Genomic DNA, 18,645 nt, shown 5'->3' with positions numbered 1-18,645 from the left:
GGGAAAACTTTCCTTTATGGAGGTGATTTGCTAAACAAATCTATAAGAAGTCCAGTTTGTAGTTTACCAAAAGCTAAAAATGAAGATTAAACCTATTGTCTACATGCAAAACAAGAGGTCTGGTGAATAACTAACTATGCCCATAGTTGTAAAAACATCATCCTCATAGTTGAACTTGGTGGTGGCAGCATCATGAGTGGGATAGCAAGGTGGATGGAGCTAAACAGAAGGAAGACCAGGAAGAAATGTCTCAGACTTGCAAACCCGATATCAGACGTTTACATTAAAGCAGAAAAACGTCTCCAAACATGCAACTAGAGCGGCTCTAGAGGGGCTTAGATTATGTGCAAGAATGACCAAGTCAAAGTTTAGCTCTAAATCAAATTGAAAATCTGTGATAAGACTTGAAAATTTATGTTTACAGACAATCTCCATCCAGTCCAAGACCTTAAGTTATTTTGTAAAGAATAGGAGGGATAAAATCAGTTTCTATCTCTAGGAAAGCCAGGAAAGTTACCCCCCAAAGATTGAAGAGGAAAGATGAAATAAGGGACACACACAACTTTTCAGATTGTTTTCATTTATCAGAAATGTTTTGTTTTCCACTTAATTATGTGCTGCTTTGTGTTGGTCGATCAAATAATAATTCCCAATAAGATACGTTGAAGTTTGTGGTTGCAACATAAGGTGAAAAAGTTTGAGAGGTGAAAACACTTTTGCAAATCCAGTGGTGAACGTTTCGCTCTAGCATCTTAATAATAAAGAATCTGAAGCTAAAACAGTATTTTTTTTTTTCTATATTTTTCCACACAGGTGGTCTGTGGATGACGGCTGCAGGCGCTGGGCAGTGCACACCAGGGGATGCCATGTTTGACCACTTGACAAAGGCAGCACCTCTCCGATACAGAGGGCATAGAGACAGGCTCCAGTGATGATCCTCGCATGTTTAACTCAAACTAAATGCACATCTGCACACGTGGATGGACCCGTCCAGCGACCAACAGTGCGGTTTCCCTTCCGACTTCATCATTCCCACTCAAGAACTCATTGACAAAGTGCGGTGTCCCACAGAGGCCCCTATGAGAGCCCAGAGGTCGAGAGAGTTCATCCATCTTAAGTGGTGTGAATGAGAAAATAATAGTTGCTTTCACTTAGCTGGATTTTCCATTTTCATACTCAGCATCCCAGTTTCACACCAGCACCTCAGACACCTGGATGAAGAGTTAGGCAGGAAGCTCCAGGGAGAAGATTGTCAGATTAGATTTGATTCCTCAGGCACCATGCAGTCAGATGACCTCTTCATTCGCAAGTTCCGCCGCCAGAACGTGCGCCCGCCCCTCGCCACCGTCAATTTTGACCCCAAACGGGAAGCGGGAGTGGTGGAGTGGCCTCCCAGGAGGCCCGGCGACGGCGCCGATGCAGACTGCAGCCTCACTCCGAGCCGTGTGGGGTTGACTCTGCGGTCGGTGGGGCGGGGCCACATCATGCAAAGAAGTAACAGCGATGTAACCCTGGGAGACTTGGACTCCTCCGGGAAAACGTCAGGGAAAGTAATCCGAGCAGCAGGTGAGAAAGCGGGCACGGGGCCTCAGGGAGACTCAGGTGTGCATCTGCACAGGGAGTACGGCAGCCTGTCGTCGCTGGAGAGACAAACTCAAGGCCAGGACCCGAGCAGGGAGAACCATGGACCCCTGAGTCCAAACGCTCTCCGCTTTAAAGACCCTTTCCTGCTTTTAGGCCTGGAGGGCAACCTTCCAGAGCCGGATGGATTCTTCCGAGATCTGTCCAGGTCTGGTGGAGACTCCCCGAAACCCGCTAAACCGCCCAAGCCTGAAGGTCTTAGTAAAAAGTCCAAACTTATGCCCCCTCAGATCCCTCAGCCCGGCACGTACGACCACCTGGGAGGCGGCGCGTGGGTGAGGAACTTTGCCCACTACGATGTTCAGAGCATCCTGTTCGACCTCACAGAGGTCGCCACAAACAGGGACAGCATCGGTCGCAAGAAGAACATCACCTCAGGGGCGTCGGCTGCCTCCCAGCTCCGCCCCCTCGCCCAGTCCACACCTGCCTCACCAGCACAGGGGGGCGGTGGCAGCGGAGGGAACGCAGACGACCAGGAGCAGTCACTGCTGCTGGACGAAGGCGACGGCAACGATAACGAGCTGCTGCTCAGCTGTCCGCACTTCCGTAACGAGACGGGAGGCGAGGAGCAGGTGGGCCTGGGGCGGTCGGCTGGCAGAAGGGAGCTCTGGTCGACCCTGCGGACCCCCAACGACGCCGTGTCTGTGCTGGAGGAGCCCAGGGAGAGCAACATCCAGCTGCAGGGCAAAAGCAACTACTTCATAGAGCACGCAGACCTGGGAGCGCATTACTACCGCAAATATTTCAACCTGAAAGGTAAGTGAGACGCTGCACTGCGGTGGGAGGGAGCTTTACGTTTGTCTGGTTTCATTCAGGAGTCAAAATCAGTAAAAGCAGAACAACATGCAGAAGTCTGCAACAATGAGAGGCAGATATATTTATTATCCCTATTTTCCAGAAAAGATCTGGAAAATATCGTGAAAAAAATCTTCTGTTGTTGAAGTAGCATGACCAAAAAAATCAACTTTTAATGTCATTAATTATTCTGCCATCAAAAAATCTGTCCAAAAACACATTTCATGCCCTATTCAGAGTTGGATAGTAACTAGTTACATTTACTCAATTATATTAATTTTTGGAAAAAAAATTACTCTTAAAAATATTTTTACTGCATTTTACTTTTACTTGAGTAATTTTATTATGAAGTATCTCTACTCTTACTTGTGTACATTTTCTGGCTTCTCTACCCACTGAATGAAAAACAAACATGTTTTAATCAAAAAATTCACCAGACGCAGTTTCATCAGTTTTTTATTGAAATAAACTGATTTGGAAAAATTAAATTTTGCCTGATTTTGTAATTCGGCCCGAGCAGCGAAAGCGCTGCGAAGGCCCGTTGTTTTTGTAATTTCCTTTGTCACTTATATGAATTATTGTCATTTTCGTCTGTAAAATAGCAACATTTCCATATAACTCTATACTTTGATCTGTCTGATAATGTAATTTTTAAATATTAAATGATTAATAATTTGATCAGTCACTCAGTACTTGAGTCGACTTTTTACCAAATACTTTTTTATTCTTGAGTCATTTCTTGGACAACTATATTTCAAATTACTTAATCACATAATCACTTGTGGTCTAGTTAATGATTATGTCTTAACATGGGATTTTTCCTATTTTTGGTAGGAGATTAAGTTACTCCAATATTTTTACAAAACATATCAGCAATACTGTATACAGTATCATTGTATTAGTTGTACTAATAATGGCTTTTCTGCACAATTATTAGTATCACTAGTCAAAATGATGAACAGATGAAAGAGGTGGAGTTTGCACAAAATTATTAACTTGATGTCAAATTATTTTCATTCGACCAAGAAGTTTGTTTCTGAATGAAAATGAAGTATCCATGTCTCAAAAGATTAAAAATTGGTGCTTACAGAGTATCAGGAGTAAAGAAAATTTAAAAAAAATCTTTTTTCATTTACATACAGCAGGTTTGCTCAACTCTCTGAGATTGGAAGGCCTATTAGCCATCACCCTAATCTTTGGCTCCCTCCGCGCTACTCTGTCAGTCAGGACTGCAGCCGGGTCACTCCAAGTTAATATTACTTCCAGTCATATTGGAAGTAATATTCCAATATGATAGTGGAATATTACTTATTAAGAATAAACTATTAGATATTTAAGGTGATTAAGTTTAGTTTCAGGTTTAGCCATTCAGCTAGCTTTAGCTCTTTGAATGCTGATTGGTCAGCCTGTTTATGAGCGATTGTGTGATTTATTCATTCTACATTTTTCTGTAAGATATTTTTTTTATTTAACCACAAACCTTTTGGTGTTTCATAATAATCCTGATTAAGGCCACAAGCCCAACCGTATTAGTCTGTCGATAAAGTTTGTTCCTCTATTTTTCACCACAACTTTAAACCTAAATCTGGTAGGGATATGAATAATTTTGCACCTAGCAGCACCAGGATATTTCTGAGAAAAACGCAACAACAGTACGCTCATCTTAATGAATAACGGTTGTTTCTTTCTTAGAGAGCCTTATAAATAAAGTACTTTGATATCATCCATGTTCATTCATGATGCACATACTCTCCCTCAGGTCTTGCTAAAATTAGCCTGTCTGTTTAAATATTTAGCTTTTATTCAAGACAATATGAGCAGAAGTGTCTTCTGATGATACAAGTACTGAATGAGAATGAGTGCAAAATAAAAAGTTTGACCCCTTTTTCCATTTAATAGAGTTTTGTGTCTTTCGTGCATTTTTACTGCCTGCAGTTTTCAATGTATGTTGTTTAATTGAGTCCTAAGTTTAAAATTTGGCTGTGTTGTCGCCGTCACGTTCGAACTGGAAGAGTTAAACTACAACATTCTTACCGTCTGGTTTCATATTTGACATATTTTTTTGATAATTTATGCTTATAGGAGCTTAATTTTCAGTTATTAATATTATCCTCAGTCATCATTGCAACTCGTATTTTTTGTCCATAATAAAAGTGATATTTCCATTTCTCTTGATTTTCTTCCAGAACACCAGAACTTCTTTGGGATTGATGACCGCCTCGGCCCTGTGGCCATCAGCTTCCGCCGGGATGAGAAAGAGGGGTCCAGCGGAGCTCAGTACAATTACAGAATCATCTTCCGCACCACAGAGGTAAAAAGCTTTCTCTTTCTTCCACCCCTCTCTTCTGGTTATGAGCTTGTGAAAGTGACTCGCTGGATCCGCTGCTCAGATGAAGACGCTTCGAGGCTCCATCCTGGAGGAGTCCGTGCCGTCGGCCGCCCGTCACACAACCCCGAGGGGCCTGTCCCCCAAGAGGCTGCTGGAGTTTATCATGCCTGAGCTCAACCTGCACTGCCTCCGCCTGGCTTCCAACTCCCCTAAGGTCCGGGACACGCTGCTGAAGCTGGACGAACAGGGGGTGAGTGACGTCACATCCGGGATACCAGACCCTGCTGCGGAGCTTTGAAAGTTAGCATTGAATATCAAAACCAGGGCCATTTGTGGAGCTGGACTGATTTTGTGCTGCAAAATTATAAAAATTTGTGGTTGATGCAGATGGAGACCTTTTCTCCTCCCAATTACAACAAAAATATGATCCACAAATTAAAATCTTCCCATAAAAATGTCAGCTACAACACAATAAGTATTCATATTATAAGACATTTACGGTATACGTTGTCATTCTAAGTTATCAGAACCATTTGTTGTGAATATTTGTGGGTTTCACATTGAAAAAAGTAACATTTTGTGACTTGGGTTTTATGTTTTATGTGACTCAAGGTCTAATATACAATCACAGTATATCCAAAAGAAAAAAAATAAGTGTAAATTAACAAAGTTCAGATTGTGCTGGAAAAATCCAGCAATATTCATGCTTTCTATTAAGAAATATGAAGATAAAATCTAAATTTGTCAAAAACAACCATATATACCCCAGACCATAAAGGGTTTTCATAACCAAGCTTTCAGATTTCCCTTTAATTTCATGGTAAATAGGACCATTAAATATTAAAGCAGACTTTGTAGCATCTAAATCTGCTTTTAACAATTAAAACTTTACTGTATTTATATTTACTGTATTTACTGAATACAGTAATTTTTTTCAAAAATGAGTAAGCTAAATTTTTTTTTTTTTATCGTTGAGAATAGATTAAATCTTTTTCAGTTTTCTTCAATCAAACCCAAAATAAATTTGTAATGTAGCTGCCTTATATATATATTTTTTAATAAGGCAAAAGTTTAGGTTTTACAAAGATTTACACAAAAATATCTATTTTATTTGCTTAATTAAAAATATTTCATGCTTGGTTTACTGTTGAGCTGGTAAAAAGTTAAATGAAATTTCAGTTTTATGCTTGAATTATTTATTTATTTATTTTTTTTGGGCCCTCAAGTACACTCTTGTTGAGGATTTTTGCCCATTAAATGTTTGGACACCCCTGGTCTAAACTCTGTCATGTCTTAGTGTACATACAAGATCAGAAGTTTACATACACCTCTTGTGTGAATTTCATTTATTTATTTATTTTTTAAGCAATTCATTGTTAAATTATGAAATACAAAACAATTTTCATGCAGAAATTTGGTGCCAAATGCTATATGGATTTTATTTTGATTAACACAGGGTTAAAACTTAAAATTTAAAGCTCTGATATATACATTTAATCAATAAGCTTCTAGCATTATTTCGCCTGGATATAAAAGTTCCAGACCGAGGTTTAAAATATGACAGAAGTAAATATGAATCAGTGTTGAAATGTTTGCACCGCTCTCTTTTTGTGCAGCTGAACTTTCAGAGGAAGGTCGGCGTGATGTACTGCCGCGCCGGTCAGAGCTCCGAGGAGGACATGTACAACAACGAGAGCTCTGGGCCGGCGTTTGAGGAGTTCCTTGATCTGCTTGGAGAGCGGGTGCGGCTGAAGGGCTGGGAGAAATACCGAGCTCAGCTGGATAACAAGAGTGAGCTGCATTCGCCCCCCTCCACTCCATCTATTAGCTGCATCTCACTTTGTCGCAGTGCCGGTATCCGAAGGGCATCAGTGTCCCACTGAAAGCCTGAGATAACTCCTATCTCGCCACATGTAATCTGAGTAATGACTGAGAAATGGCGCAGTCGCTGCTGATTATCTCCAAGCTTTATTCCCTTCAGATTTCAGCCGGGCCGCGACAGTTTGTGCTTTTAACTTGGAGATGGTGACTGATTCCTCTCCGTGTCTGTTTCTCTGTTTTTGTGCAAACGCAGCCGACTCCACTGGAACGCATTCCCTCTACACGCGTTACCAGGACTACGAGATCATGTTTCACGTGTCGACCATGCTGCCCTACACGGCCAACAACACGCAGCAGGTGAGATGAGAATATCATCCGAGGGTTAATGTGCTTCAATAATTCATGGCATGTGTATGATTTAATTTAGATGGGTTTAATTTATGTGTGTGTTTCTGATCATGTTGAGAATTTTGTCTCACTGTGAATGAAAAACTGAAATTCAGTTGTTGAAAAAATTAGGATACTAATAGACGAAGGGATTATATATATTTTTCTTCCTCCTTTCCATGTTGCAGCATAATTTTTTCCTGCCAGTCTTTTAGGTTTCACAGAACTACTCTCACATACTTCTCCTTTCTGTGTTTGCAGCATTGCATTAGTATCTGTGCAGCCTTCATTACACTTCTCTGTTCAGACTGTCTTGCTTTCAGAAAAATCCTCTGTTCACTGAAACAAACATGACAAACCCCCCCACTCTTCACTCCCACCTTCATCGTTTTCAGCGGTCCTTCCTTCCTGTTCAGGCTGTGGTTTAAACTTGTCATTTACAAAGGAACTGGAAATGTCATCCTCATACAGATTGAAGGCTTGTATTCAAAAGTTTAAAAAACCATATTGTTCAGATCCCCCGTTTTTAGCAAGTAACCCTTATCTAGAAATAAACTGAAGTTTTCTTTTAAGATTCTTAGTGTTCAAAGTATAAAATCTTATTTTATTTTTTTGATAAAATACTTTTTATTTTATAAATCATTAAAACAGACGTACAAAAGTATTAACGTCTCGTGTGACGTGTGTGAATTATGAGGTCAAAGTACAAAATTAGTACAAATTCACTTCCTCAGCTGAAAGAATAACCCGTAAACCGGATCAAGGCTGTCTGAATATATTATAAATAGGGAAGCAAAAAGAGAGAGAGAAAAATATATATATATAGAGAGAGAGAGAGAGTGAGAGAGACTTTATAAATGTGAAATAATTTTTTTTAGGTCAGAAAAAGGAAGACGTTGTTCTGCACTGTTTAAAAATGTTGAAACAGTTGCTAATTTTTTAAGGCATTCATGATTTAAATAAGTAAATCATGTTTATATTATTTATATCATTCATTCATGATATAAACAAGTAAATCATGAATGATTTACTCATTAATTGAATGATATAAGCTTTTAGTTTATTAACAAAATAATAATTGGATACAAAATATTGTCATTTGTTGATAGTTGGTGCAGGTTTTGGTCTCAAATCATGCAATAACAAGGAAGTGGTTGTTTTATTTTCATTAACATTACATTGACATCTAACAGGAACATAGAAAAGAAACATGTAATCTAAATTGAGTTTGATTGAGGACAAGTATGTTTTTTTTAAAGTGACATTATTTTTTTGTATTTTAGCACAATGTCAAAAACCCTCAGGCTTTACATGTATGAGCTGTGATATTAAAGGGCGTGTTTTTGTGCCAGCACATATTTTAAGGCTTAAATCTATAAAAATGGAAGTAAAACACAATTAAAACTTCTACAGTCTTTCACTTGTAAAACAAAAATCTGCTGAAATCAGTCTCAGTGTGGACTTAAAGTTGAAATCTGTGAAGACTGTGAAAACTGCATCCCAGCCAAAGTTGCATAAGTCAGCGAAAGAGACTCTGTGCCGCAGTAACAAGCTAAAAGGAGAAATCCCCTTTAAGATGCGTTGTTCTGACTGAGAAAGGAACCCAGCAGGTTGTTGCACCAAACAAACATCATCATGTCAACATGTTTGATTAGGAAAATAAAGTAGGATTGTCCAGTGATGTGTGGTGACCTTGTTTAACTCTTTGTGTCCTGGTTTTTGTCTCATCATCAGCTGCTAAGGAAGCGACACATCGGAAACGACATCGTGACGATCGTGTTCCAGGAGCCAGGCGCTCTGCCCTTCACTCCGAAGTCCATCCGCTCGCATTTCCAGCATGTCTTCATCATCGTTCAGGTTCACGAGCCCGGCACCGACCACGCCTACTACAGGTGATTCTTTCTGCTGTTCTGCTCCTGTCATCAGTCTCTGATATCTAACAAAAGAGGTTTTCTATTATGCAACCCTATGGAACAAGCAATATTACATGTAAACAACCAGTTTATTGCAGAGCAATGGCAGAATACGCTTTTTTAATACTTTTAACGAAGGATTCACAGATATAGAAATGTTAGGCTGATGATATACTATGTCCAATATTATCGCTGTTTTGACTAATAACCAATATTTACCAATTTTATATTTATCTTATACATTTACTTACCCTTTTAAGGACTTAAAAAAAAAAGACTACATTGCTGCCATTCTTTACCTCAGATTAACGCCCCATAATCCTTCGATGCATCACTATCACATGACCAAAACTCTTGAAACATAAAGAGCAGCAATTACTGGCTGTAAATACTGGTCCATTTTTATTTATCAGACTGATACAATTTATTAAAAAATGACTAACATGGGCCATTAGCGATGTTAACGCTGACATATGGTGCATCCTTACGTTTTACACTTCAATTGGGTTAAGATATTTACAGAAACACTTTCTCCTTTTAAAGAATTTGAGAATGAACCAGTTCAGATTAAGCATGTTTTGTTTCAGTTTCAATAGATAATCCAAAATAAGCTCTATTTCTCCAATGACAGAAGAATGAAAGACATTTTTAGCATTTTCTTCAAAAATACACATTTACACTCATTAAGATTACCGTTACACATTTATGAAAAGGCCAGACGATGATGCAAAGACTTGATTTGCTCGCACGATTTGAGTTAATTGAATTCACACCTGTGAATGGATTCTACAGCAACACCTCAAATGTACCATTTCTGTGTGACATTATGGAAAACAGACATCAGCTAATATAGGCTGGCTGAAAATGGTAAGATTGTGTCTTTATCAACAGTGAAACAAGTCTTGTGCAAAATGGACAGGGTGGACACTCAGCTGGAAGCCATTACTCCAAAAGCCAGATCAAAGTTTATAAATGCACTCAGGAACCAAATCTCTGTATGAAGAAAATGTGGGTATAAAAACTAAACAAGACAAAATTCTCTCACAGTATTTTGACATCTTACAAGTAGAAGTAACATCCTAACCAGCTTAAAACTGGAATAGTTTAGTCAATTTAATGCCAGACAGAGAAAAAAATGTTGTGTCTTTTTAGGCTCTTTGTATAACAGCTGGTTTAAGTGTCAATAATACACAAAAAACAGTGAATTTTGAGCAAAAGAGAAAATTTATACTCTTTGTCACCGTGCCGGGAGTTACTGTTTAGTTGGCTGTTACTATTGGTGTGATAGTCACATCACTGAAGGTGTGAGGCGCCTCAGGAAAAAACACTCCTCCTCCGCCGCTGCAGCATGCATTACACAGCTACACTGCAAACAGGACATAGATTGAGTGTTTCTGCTGAACATTTCACACTCTTTCATTTCTTTCTCCCTCTCTCTCTCTCTTGTCAGAGTGGCTGTGACACGCTCCAAAGACATCCCGTTATTTGGGCCCCTGTTCCCCAGGGGCGCCCGGTTCCATCGCTCGCCTGCCTTCAGAGACTTCCTCCTGGCGAAGGTGGTAAACGCCGAGAACGCTGCAGAGAAATCGGAGAAGTTTCGCTCCATGGCCACACGCACTCGGCAGGAATACCTGAAGGATCTGGCGGAGAACTACGTGACCACAACCCCCATCGACTCCTCCACCAAGTTCCCCCTCCTCTCTTTGGGGAGCAAGCGGAAAGACAAGATGAAGGGCGCGAAAGGCGCTGAGCTGCACAGCGCCGGAGCACTGGTGTGGGCGGTGATGGTCAGCTGCAGAGATGACTCGGAGGCCGGTGAGCAGCAGAAGTTCCCCTGTCTGCTTGGGGTGTCGGCGGAGTCGGTGGTGCTCATCGAGAGGGGCAGTCGCAGGGTGGTGTTCAACTGCTCCTGTCGAGACGTCATCGGATGGAAGGCGGTGACAGAAACGAAGGATGGGGGGCCGTGTTTGGACATCTTCTATGAGCGCGGGGAGTCCGTGTTGATCAGCATGTTGGAGAGTCAGACAGAGGACATAAAAGAAGTGGTGCAAAGACTTGAGGTATGTGGTGCTATGATAAAGTTTTCATAGCAATTTAAAGAAGAATTTATTATGCAAATTTCCCATTTTAGAGTTTTCCTACTTTCATTTGGATCTCAACTGTTTATAAGAATAGCCCAAGCTCTTAAAAAAAAAATCCACATATTTTTTGGCAAGACGTTAATGTTTTTTGGTGTCTGAAAAATGAGCCGTTTCAAAATCCTTTCAATCATTGAGTCACACTGCGCTGTTACCTACAACCCCTACGTAGCTTCAGCATGTTTGATCAGTTGGTTTTACCAACTGGCTGCTGGAAAAGATAAGTGTTTTGTTGTTGACTTGCTATCCAGAAACCACTTACTACGTTCTTATTGGTTGTGCAGTAGGCTCCACTTTTGTTTTTCAAAGATGTACAGTTGTATAATTGCGCATCCGTTTCCAGCCATTATGATGTCTGAGTGTAAACATGAAACTGGGTGGCGTGGCCATCAGCAGCTTAATTGGATTTAAAGCGACAAGAGGCCCGGCTCATCTTGAAAGGAGCTAAAAACTAAAATCTAATTATATGAGAATGATTTTGTGCAAAAAATTTAAATTAACATGATTCGTATAGACCTAACCCAAGCTGTTCCAGGAAGCATGACTGATGTTGTTTTGTTGGGAGACTCTTCTACGTGAGCTGTAGCTTTCTGCAGTTCCCCCAGAGTTAATTTGTGGCTACAATATGACAAAATGGGAACATTAAACATTATACTGTATTTCTTACATTATGATAATGCAAAAACTCTCTTTTCATTCACGTTTCCTGTTGTTCTTCAGCTGGTGACGCGGGGCTGCGAGGCGCTGGAGGTCACCCCGCTGCGGGACGGAGTGGGCCAGCCTGGCTTCCTCATGAACGAGGAGGGCTTCGTGACAGAACTGCAGAGGTTCTGCTACGCCGAGAGCGGAGGCCTGCAGCTGTGGGCTCGCGTGGTGAGGCTGTGCGGACATTCCCTGGTCCACTTGAGCCCCGAGGAGAGGAGCAGGCTTCTCCGCACGGCACACAAGATCCACATCACCGTCATCCCACCGGATGAGAACGGCAAACCTCGCAGGTTGGACAGAAGTCTTTCTACCCATCAGAGACAGACTGTGAATCTGGGAGGCGGCCACACTGCAGGGGTCAAGGCAGCAAATGAGTTGGAGGGAGTTAGTGGGACAAGGTGGTCCAGAAAAAGACAAGAGTCAGAGATAGGTCACAGCTCTCTCTGCTGCTAATGACAGTCTCTAGTCAGCTGGCCAGCAACCAGTAAATCCTTTTTAATGATGTTTAATCACACTGACACGGCCTGGCCGACTGTAACCAGGACGTTTCTGCTTAACTGACAGCGGAGCGACGGCAGAAACAGCTGTGAACAGAGTTGTTGGGATAAAGTAAGACATTATCAAGCCAGACATCTCTGCTGCTTACAGCTCCAAATAACGTCACAAAGCTGGCAAGAGAGATTTAATCTACTCAACCCTGGATTGCTCCTTCTGAGGCACAAAACATAAATTATCACAATTATGTGGCAGAAAGAGGCGGCTCACAGGAAACGCTCTGCTTTTGCCTTCGTTTTGTTCAATTTGTAAGTCATAATGCAATAAAGCTCGGGAGCTTTGTTCTCACGCAGTCTGTTATTGCTTTGCAGAAGTTTCTCTGAGCTCTATCAGAAAGCCATCAAGGATGCGGAGTGCAAGTCCGGCGAGGACCAGTCGGGAGTGGCCTGGGTGGTGGATGAGAGGGAAGACGAGAGGGAGGAGCAGGAGCAGAAGGTGGAGGAGGAGCAGCTGAAAGCGGACAGGGTCGAGGAGGAGGACGAGGAGTTCACTGAGGATGAGCTGAAGATGGACGGCGGCGGGGAGCAAAACGAGGAGAGTCCCGGCCCGCTCCTCGCACCGCCCACCTTACCTTTGTTGAGGGCTACGTCTCTGCAGGACCAGCCAGCCAATCAGAGCGAAGAGATCAGCATCTCTCAGCTCACCCGCAGCGTTTCTCTGGAGAAGCAGCTGTCCTACACAGACACCTGTGATGGGTAAGCTTCACTAAAACTAAGAAAACGATATCTGATACTTTCATTTGTGTAATTTAGCTGCTTTAAAATCAACCACAGATTGTGATCAAACTTCGTTTAAAGTAGTTTTTCAATTAAGATTTAATTGAACTTGGGTCTATATTCATGTTTGTTTTGTAAAACAAGAAATATTTTTTTACTGTTCTGAAATACAAAAAATTCAAACTACATCACAGACAATCATCTGGCGAATCATTACTTAGCTTAAAACTTAATCAAGTCTTTTTTTGCTGTAAAAGAGCCAAAATTGAACGACTTCAATTCTTCAACTTGAACCAAAAGATAGATAATTGAAACTTGGACACATGAGGACCATGATCCAGGGTTTCCCTCAGTGGATTATAAGCCTGGTGGGCCACCAGGCTTTATTTGTGCCCCCACCAGGCTAAGCATTGCTTATTTATTTAAGATTTTTTAAAAACTTTAAGACTTTATAGATGGTGTTCAGGTATTAATCTTCCAATCTTTTAATAACACATGATTATCAAGTGACATATTCCAATTTCCTGTCAACTTTAAAACAATTTTAACTCAAAAACATGACGGGCTGCTGGATTAATGACTGCCCTGGCACCCAACCCCCGGGCTTAACAAGTTTTCTGGGGGAAACCTTGATGATCCCAAATAGAAAACTGTTTTTTTCACGAATAAAGCAGATCAACTTTAAGCCTCTAAGGACCTGCAGTTTGCTTAGAGGAGCTGCAGATATTTTAAAATACTGAGCCGTATTGTGAAATGTGATAATAGCGCACCAGCACCTTTGTTTTCGTTGAAGTACTTATCTACGTCGCCTGCACTCTGGTCTAATTCCCATCCTCTTCAGTATCAAAGAATCTGTGTCAGCCTGTTTAATTACTTTAATCAAACTTGTCAGCTGCTGGAGAAGAAGCTCAGCAAAAAGGAAACACTCACGCAGATAATTTTAGATTCTCTTCATATTGAGTTAGATTTTTATCACCCTTTTAAAGCACAACCAAAATGATTTGACTGGACTTACCGCATGCTATTTTTGATCCTTGAAAACCTAAGCTCTCCTGGAGATTAGGTTTGGTTTTAACCACTGGATTGGATCAAAAGATTTGCTTTTGTGTATTCTCCTGCTACATTTCTGCCTGATGGACAGACACGTGTACGACAACGTGATGATGAAGGAGAAACGCCACATCTACGAGAACGTCGGGGAGCTGAGGGACGCCACGCCTGACCTGATCCTGGCCGTCAAGCCCAAAGTTCCCCCAGAAGAAGAGCAGGTCGACCACAACACCTGAGCTACGTTTTCCCCTGACGCTTGTTTAACACGTTTGATGTAAACTTTGACCTCTGTCTGCTTCTTGATTTAGTTCATGGCCATTGACTTTGGCGAGGACAAAGCTTCAGCGAGTGACTCGTCCGTGTTATCTTCCCGGCTATCGAGCGTAGACCGAGCAGAAAGAAACTCGCGAGCCCTCAGTCTGCATAACTCCATCACCAAGAGTAAGAGCTTTCTCATTTCTGAGAAATAATCTGAAAACTTGATGAAGGTTGTTCAATACAGTGCAGTGTTTGTTTTTTTTAGTAAATGTTTCAAATCAACAAACCTGCAGGATTGTTTTAGTGCGGCCATATTAAAGTTTAAGAATCTCAGTCAGACTCAAGTCCAGACTTTGACTAGGCCACTCCAACACCTTCATTGACTTTTTTTGAGCAATTCAGAGAAGGATTTGATTGTATTGCTTCTGGTCAGCGTAACGCAAATTGTTTTAAGGTCAAAATAAGTCAGTGAAGCTTGAGGGCAGAGTTCATGTTTCTATTAATTATGGCATGTTGCCGTGAAAGAAACAAAACCAGCCTGGTACCTTCTTACCACCACCACGATGTTTCACTGCCTCTCTGTTATCTTTCAGAAATGCTGCGTTAGATGTAAAGGGACAAACACTTTCCAAAAAGGTTTATCAGTTTTAACCTCGTTCATCCACAGAATATCTTCCCAAACTTTTTGGGGATCATCAAGATGTCTTTCTCTTTTCTTGTTTTTTTTCTTTTGCAAATGTGAGACGAGACGAGCAGCAGCAGTTTTCATCTTGGAACTGTAACATGTGCGGCATTTATCGCCAGTCTCCTTCTTATTGTTGAATCATGAACTGTGACCTCCCAAGTGAGAACTGCAGTTCTTTAGACGCTGTTTTGGGTTGTTGTTTTACCTCCTGGATGAGGTGTTGACCCAAGTGGCCGGTGATCCACTTTTCTGAAGGTCCACAGCTGTTTCAGTGTTTCTCCTTTTTAGGATTATGGCTCTCATTGAGGTTTGCTGGAGTCCCAAAGTGTTAGAAATGGTGCTGTAACCTTTTTTTATCATCTGTTCTTGAGACTATTTGGATTGTGTTGCTATTAATCTAATTCATGTAGATTATGGTCAGATAATTTCTATTAAAAGCTTTTTTAATTCATTAGGTCTGGTTGTAATTGGGCTGCTGGTCAAATTTAACAAAGCTTTCAGGTGAATTCATGATTTGAAAACGAGGAAGCTTTATTGTTTCAATTTGGACCAGGTTGGTTTGGTTAGCCATTTTCTCTTAATGAATAAAATAATTTCCTGCTCTTTACTCACATTATTTACGTTTGATAAAATCTACTTAATGGTCTGAAGCATTCAAGTGTGAATGAAAGAAAAACAAAACAAATCTATAAGGACACAGTTTTCATTATTCTGTATATTTTTGGGGGTTTCCAGCAAAATGGATGATCAGTTTGAGTGAATTTAGAAAGTAATATGTGCTGAGAAACACTATGAACTCGATTATAAGTTCAAAACAAAGCTTTATCACAAGACAGCAGCTGGCACAGCAGCTCAAATGATGCCAAAATGGAACGATTACACATGTTTGCAAATCATCTCTGCCTGGTTTGACCCTTAAATTCCTTTTTTTAGTCCCATCCTGCCTTAAATCCCTCTCTTCATTATCCCCCCTGCAGTGCTTGCTACGTCCTTTGTTCCTCCTCTTTCACGCATGCTGCTGGCTATGCCGCCAATCTAATATCACCCCTGCTCTGCTGCCCTGCTCCGCCACAGGCAGGAATAAAAGGGGGGACATATGGGTGGTGGGAGGGGTGGAGTTTCAGGCGGGCCCACTCCCCACCCAAATCAAGGAACCCCTCTTCCTGAACCATCTGCTCTGCCTCTGCTGAGATCCTCATTCTGCAGCCATGAGAGCACGATTGCTCATCGTCTCCTCGGATTCCTCTCATTGTTTCGCAGAACGCTCGTTAACAGGAAGTCTGGAGGACTTTCAGATACGCCAACACCACTTTAAGCTCAATTATAAAATTTGGGACGTGCTTGAGAGGTGAAATGTAACAACTGTAGCCTTTTAGGGCAAAAAAACAAACAGTTTTTAATGTTTACTCACATAATTGAAAGAAATTTGAATTAAGTTAAGTTTACTTCCGCCTTCTTGGTTTTGGTTTCCAGTAATCATTTACATCAAAACTTTTATAGGTATGCCCTCAAAAGCACCCTGCTCCTGATTTGAGATATCTGGCCTCAAGCTGCAGTCCAGCATCATAGCAACACCGCCTCCTAGCGGCCGATTTTTGCCAGTGCAAGACCAGAGGCAACAGATGCATGCGACATCTGCAGTCCCATTTCTGTCCTATATACCCCCCACCTAAACACAGTCACACAGAATGCTGCATATAGTGTGACGATAGATCTTCACCTCTTATTTTATTTTATTTTTTCTTGTAGTTCTCTCTGAGACGACAGATTCCACAGATGAGGAATGGCAGTCCATTGCTGACCTGGCGACAGCCTGCCGCAGCATCCTGGAGGCTTTGTCCAAAGAAGGTGAGGTCATGCACTGTTCATAATTTATATTTTATGTTTTTTGACAGAGCATTCCTGAAGTTACATGCACCATAAACCCGGAGACCATCCTTCCTGTGCTTTTTACTTATTATTGCTGCCCTCTTGTGGTCAGTCAGCATACAGTACACGCTATGTGATAAAACAAAATGCACTTTGGTGCTTTTTTTTAATCATCAGAACATTTTTAGATTATGAATCAGATTTTTAATAACTAGGAGAAGATGTGAACCAAAAAAAATTAAGTAGTTTCCAAAGCGAGAACCTGATGAGTGAACATTTCAGATTATCCTGCTTCAGTTATCCAGAAACTCTGAGAAACAGAATATTATCCATTATTACTGAACTAAACTGGGAATGCAACATGCTTTCACATGAATAAGAGCAACTATATGCAAGAAGTATTCAAACCCTGAAAGGTTTTTCATATTTCTTCATATTTAAATATTTTATGATGTGAACATGTATGAGGCTATCATAAAGTATCACTTAAGTGGAAGGTGAAAGGCAAATCATTTTAAAATTTCTGCTAAGCACATTCAAGGTTTCCCCCAGAAAACTTGCTAAGCCCGGTGGTTGGTCATCCTGCACACTCATCTTTTTGAGTTAAAAAAATGTTTAAAGTTGACATGAAATTTGAAAATATCACTTAATAATTATGTGTTATTAGAAAATAAACATCTGAACACCAACTAGAAAGTCTTAAAAATGCAAACATTACAAAAAAACCTTAAATAAATAAGTAATGCTAACCCTGGTGGGGGCACAAGTAAAGCCTGGTGGCCTGCCAGACTTATAATACACTGGGGGAAACCCTGCATATTAGTATAAGGTTTAAAAATGTGGTGCTCATGTGTATTCAGACCCTTTGAGTAAAATCAATAAAAGTTTTCTTTTGTTTGTTTTCTTGTTGCTCTTTGTCAAAAATCTCCAGCTCAGTCAGATTGGATGAAAAACATCCAAAAACCTGATAACGTGTTCAGGGTGACGTTCAGTTTTCTGTCACACATACCGCTCTGCAGGTTGTCCAGAAACTTCAGACTTGGTCTCATCTAATCAAACATAATTCTTCCATATGTTTGCTGCGTCCGCTGCATTAATATTAGCAAAGTGCAGCTTATGCTGTATTGCAGTGCAGTTTCAGCGATGGCCTTTTTACTACTACTCTTCAATAAAGGCCAAATTTATAAAGTGCTTGCCTATTAGTTGTTGATCGATTTTTTCCGATCTCCGCTGTGAGTTTTTGCAGCTCCTTCCGAGTTCCTTTGCTTCTTTTCTGGTTAATCCTGTCTATGTCCAACCTGTCACTTTAGGTAGACACATACGTCTTTGTAGATTTTCATACTTGTCCCATTTTCAGATAAAGGATTTATCAGAGCTCTGTGAGATGTTAAAAGCTTGGAATATTTTTTCATAACCTAATCCTGCATTAATCTTCTCCATGTTTTCCTCCCTGACCTGTCTGCTGCGTTTCTTCTTGACGCAGTTTGTTCAGCAGTGTTCTCCAGCACAGTCCTTCACAGAACATCTCCATTTATTCAAAGATTAAATTACACACAGATTGGATTTTATTTAGTAGTAAGGTCACTTATGATGAAAGTAGGTTGTACAAGATTTTATTTAGGGGTTTTGGAACAAGGGGCTGAATACAAATCCACATCACATTTTCAGATTTTTTGTTCTTTAAAAATGTTTAAAAGCATGCACCATGTTCCCTTCAACTAACAGCGAATTTTTGATCTTTCACATAAAATCCTGTGTGATTATAAATTAACCTGTAACCATT

At 40.7% G+C, this 18,645-nt stretch overlaps 1 protein-coding gene across 6 annotated transcripts in view; it reads left to right on the top strand.

Moving 5' to 3' along the window:
- Positions 1-18,645, top strand: part of sipa1 (signal-induced proliferation-associated 1) — a 67,044-nt gene that overhangs the window by 37,433 nt on the left and 10,966 nt on the right. For all 6 annotated transcript variants that reach the window (XM_032575631.1, XM_032575630.1, XM_032575635.1 and 3 more), the window contains 12 exons: positions 814-2,397; positions 4,623-4,747; positions 4,827-5,015; positions 6,382-6,556; positions 6,840-6,943; positions 8,708-8,865; positions 10,337-10,946; positions 11,745-12,019; positions 12,596-12,979; positions 14,142-14,268; positions 14,359-14,491; positions 16,743-16,841. In XM_032575631.1, the coding sequence (XP_032431522.1) occupies positions 1,281-2,397; positions 4,623-4,747; positions 4,827-5,015; positions 6,382-6,556; positions 6,840-6,943; positions 8,708-8,865; positions 10,337-10,946; positions 11,745-12,019; positions 12,596-12,979; positions 14,142-14,268; positions 14,359-14,491; positions 16,743-16,841 (3,496 nt within the window). In that variant the 5' untranslated portion in view covers positions 814-1,280. The remainder of the gene's footprint in view (positions 1-813; positions 2,398-4,622; positions 4,748-4,826; positions 5,016-6,381; positions 6,557-6,839; positions 6,944-8,707; positions 8,866-10,336; positions 10,947-11,744; positions 12,020-12,595; positions 12,980-14,141; positions 14,269-14,358; positions 14,492-16,742; positions 16,842-18,645) is intronic.

Source organism: Xiphophorus hellerii, chromosome 11, assembly GCF_003331165.1.
Source record: "Xiphophorus hellerii strain 12219 chromosome 11, Xiphophorus_hellerii-4.1, whole genome shotgun sequence".
NCBI classification, from domain to species: Eukaryota; Metazoa; Chordata; class Actinopteri; order Cyprinodontiformes; family Poeciliidae; genus Xiphophorus; species Xiphophorus hellerii.
The sequence above is the reverse complement of the archived record's forward strand: the minus strand, read 5'-3'. Positions and strand labels throughout refer to the sequence as shown.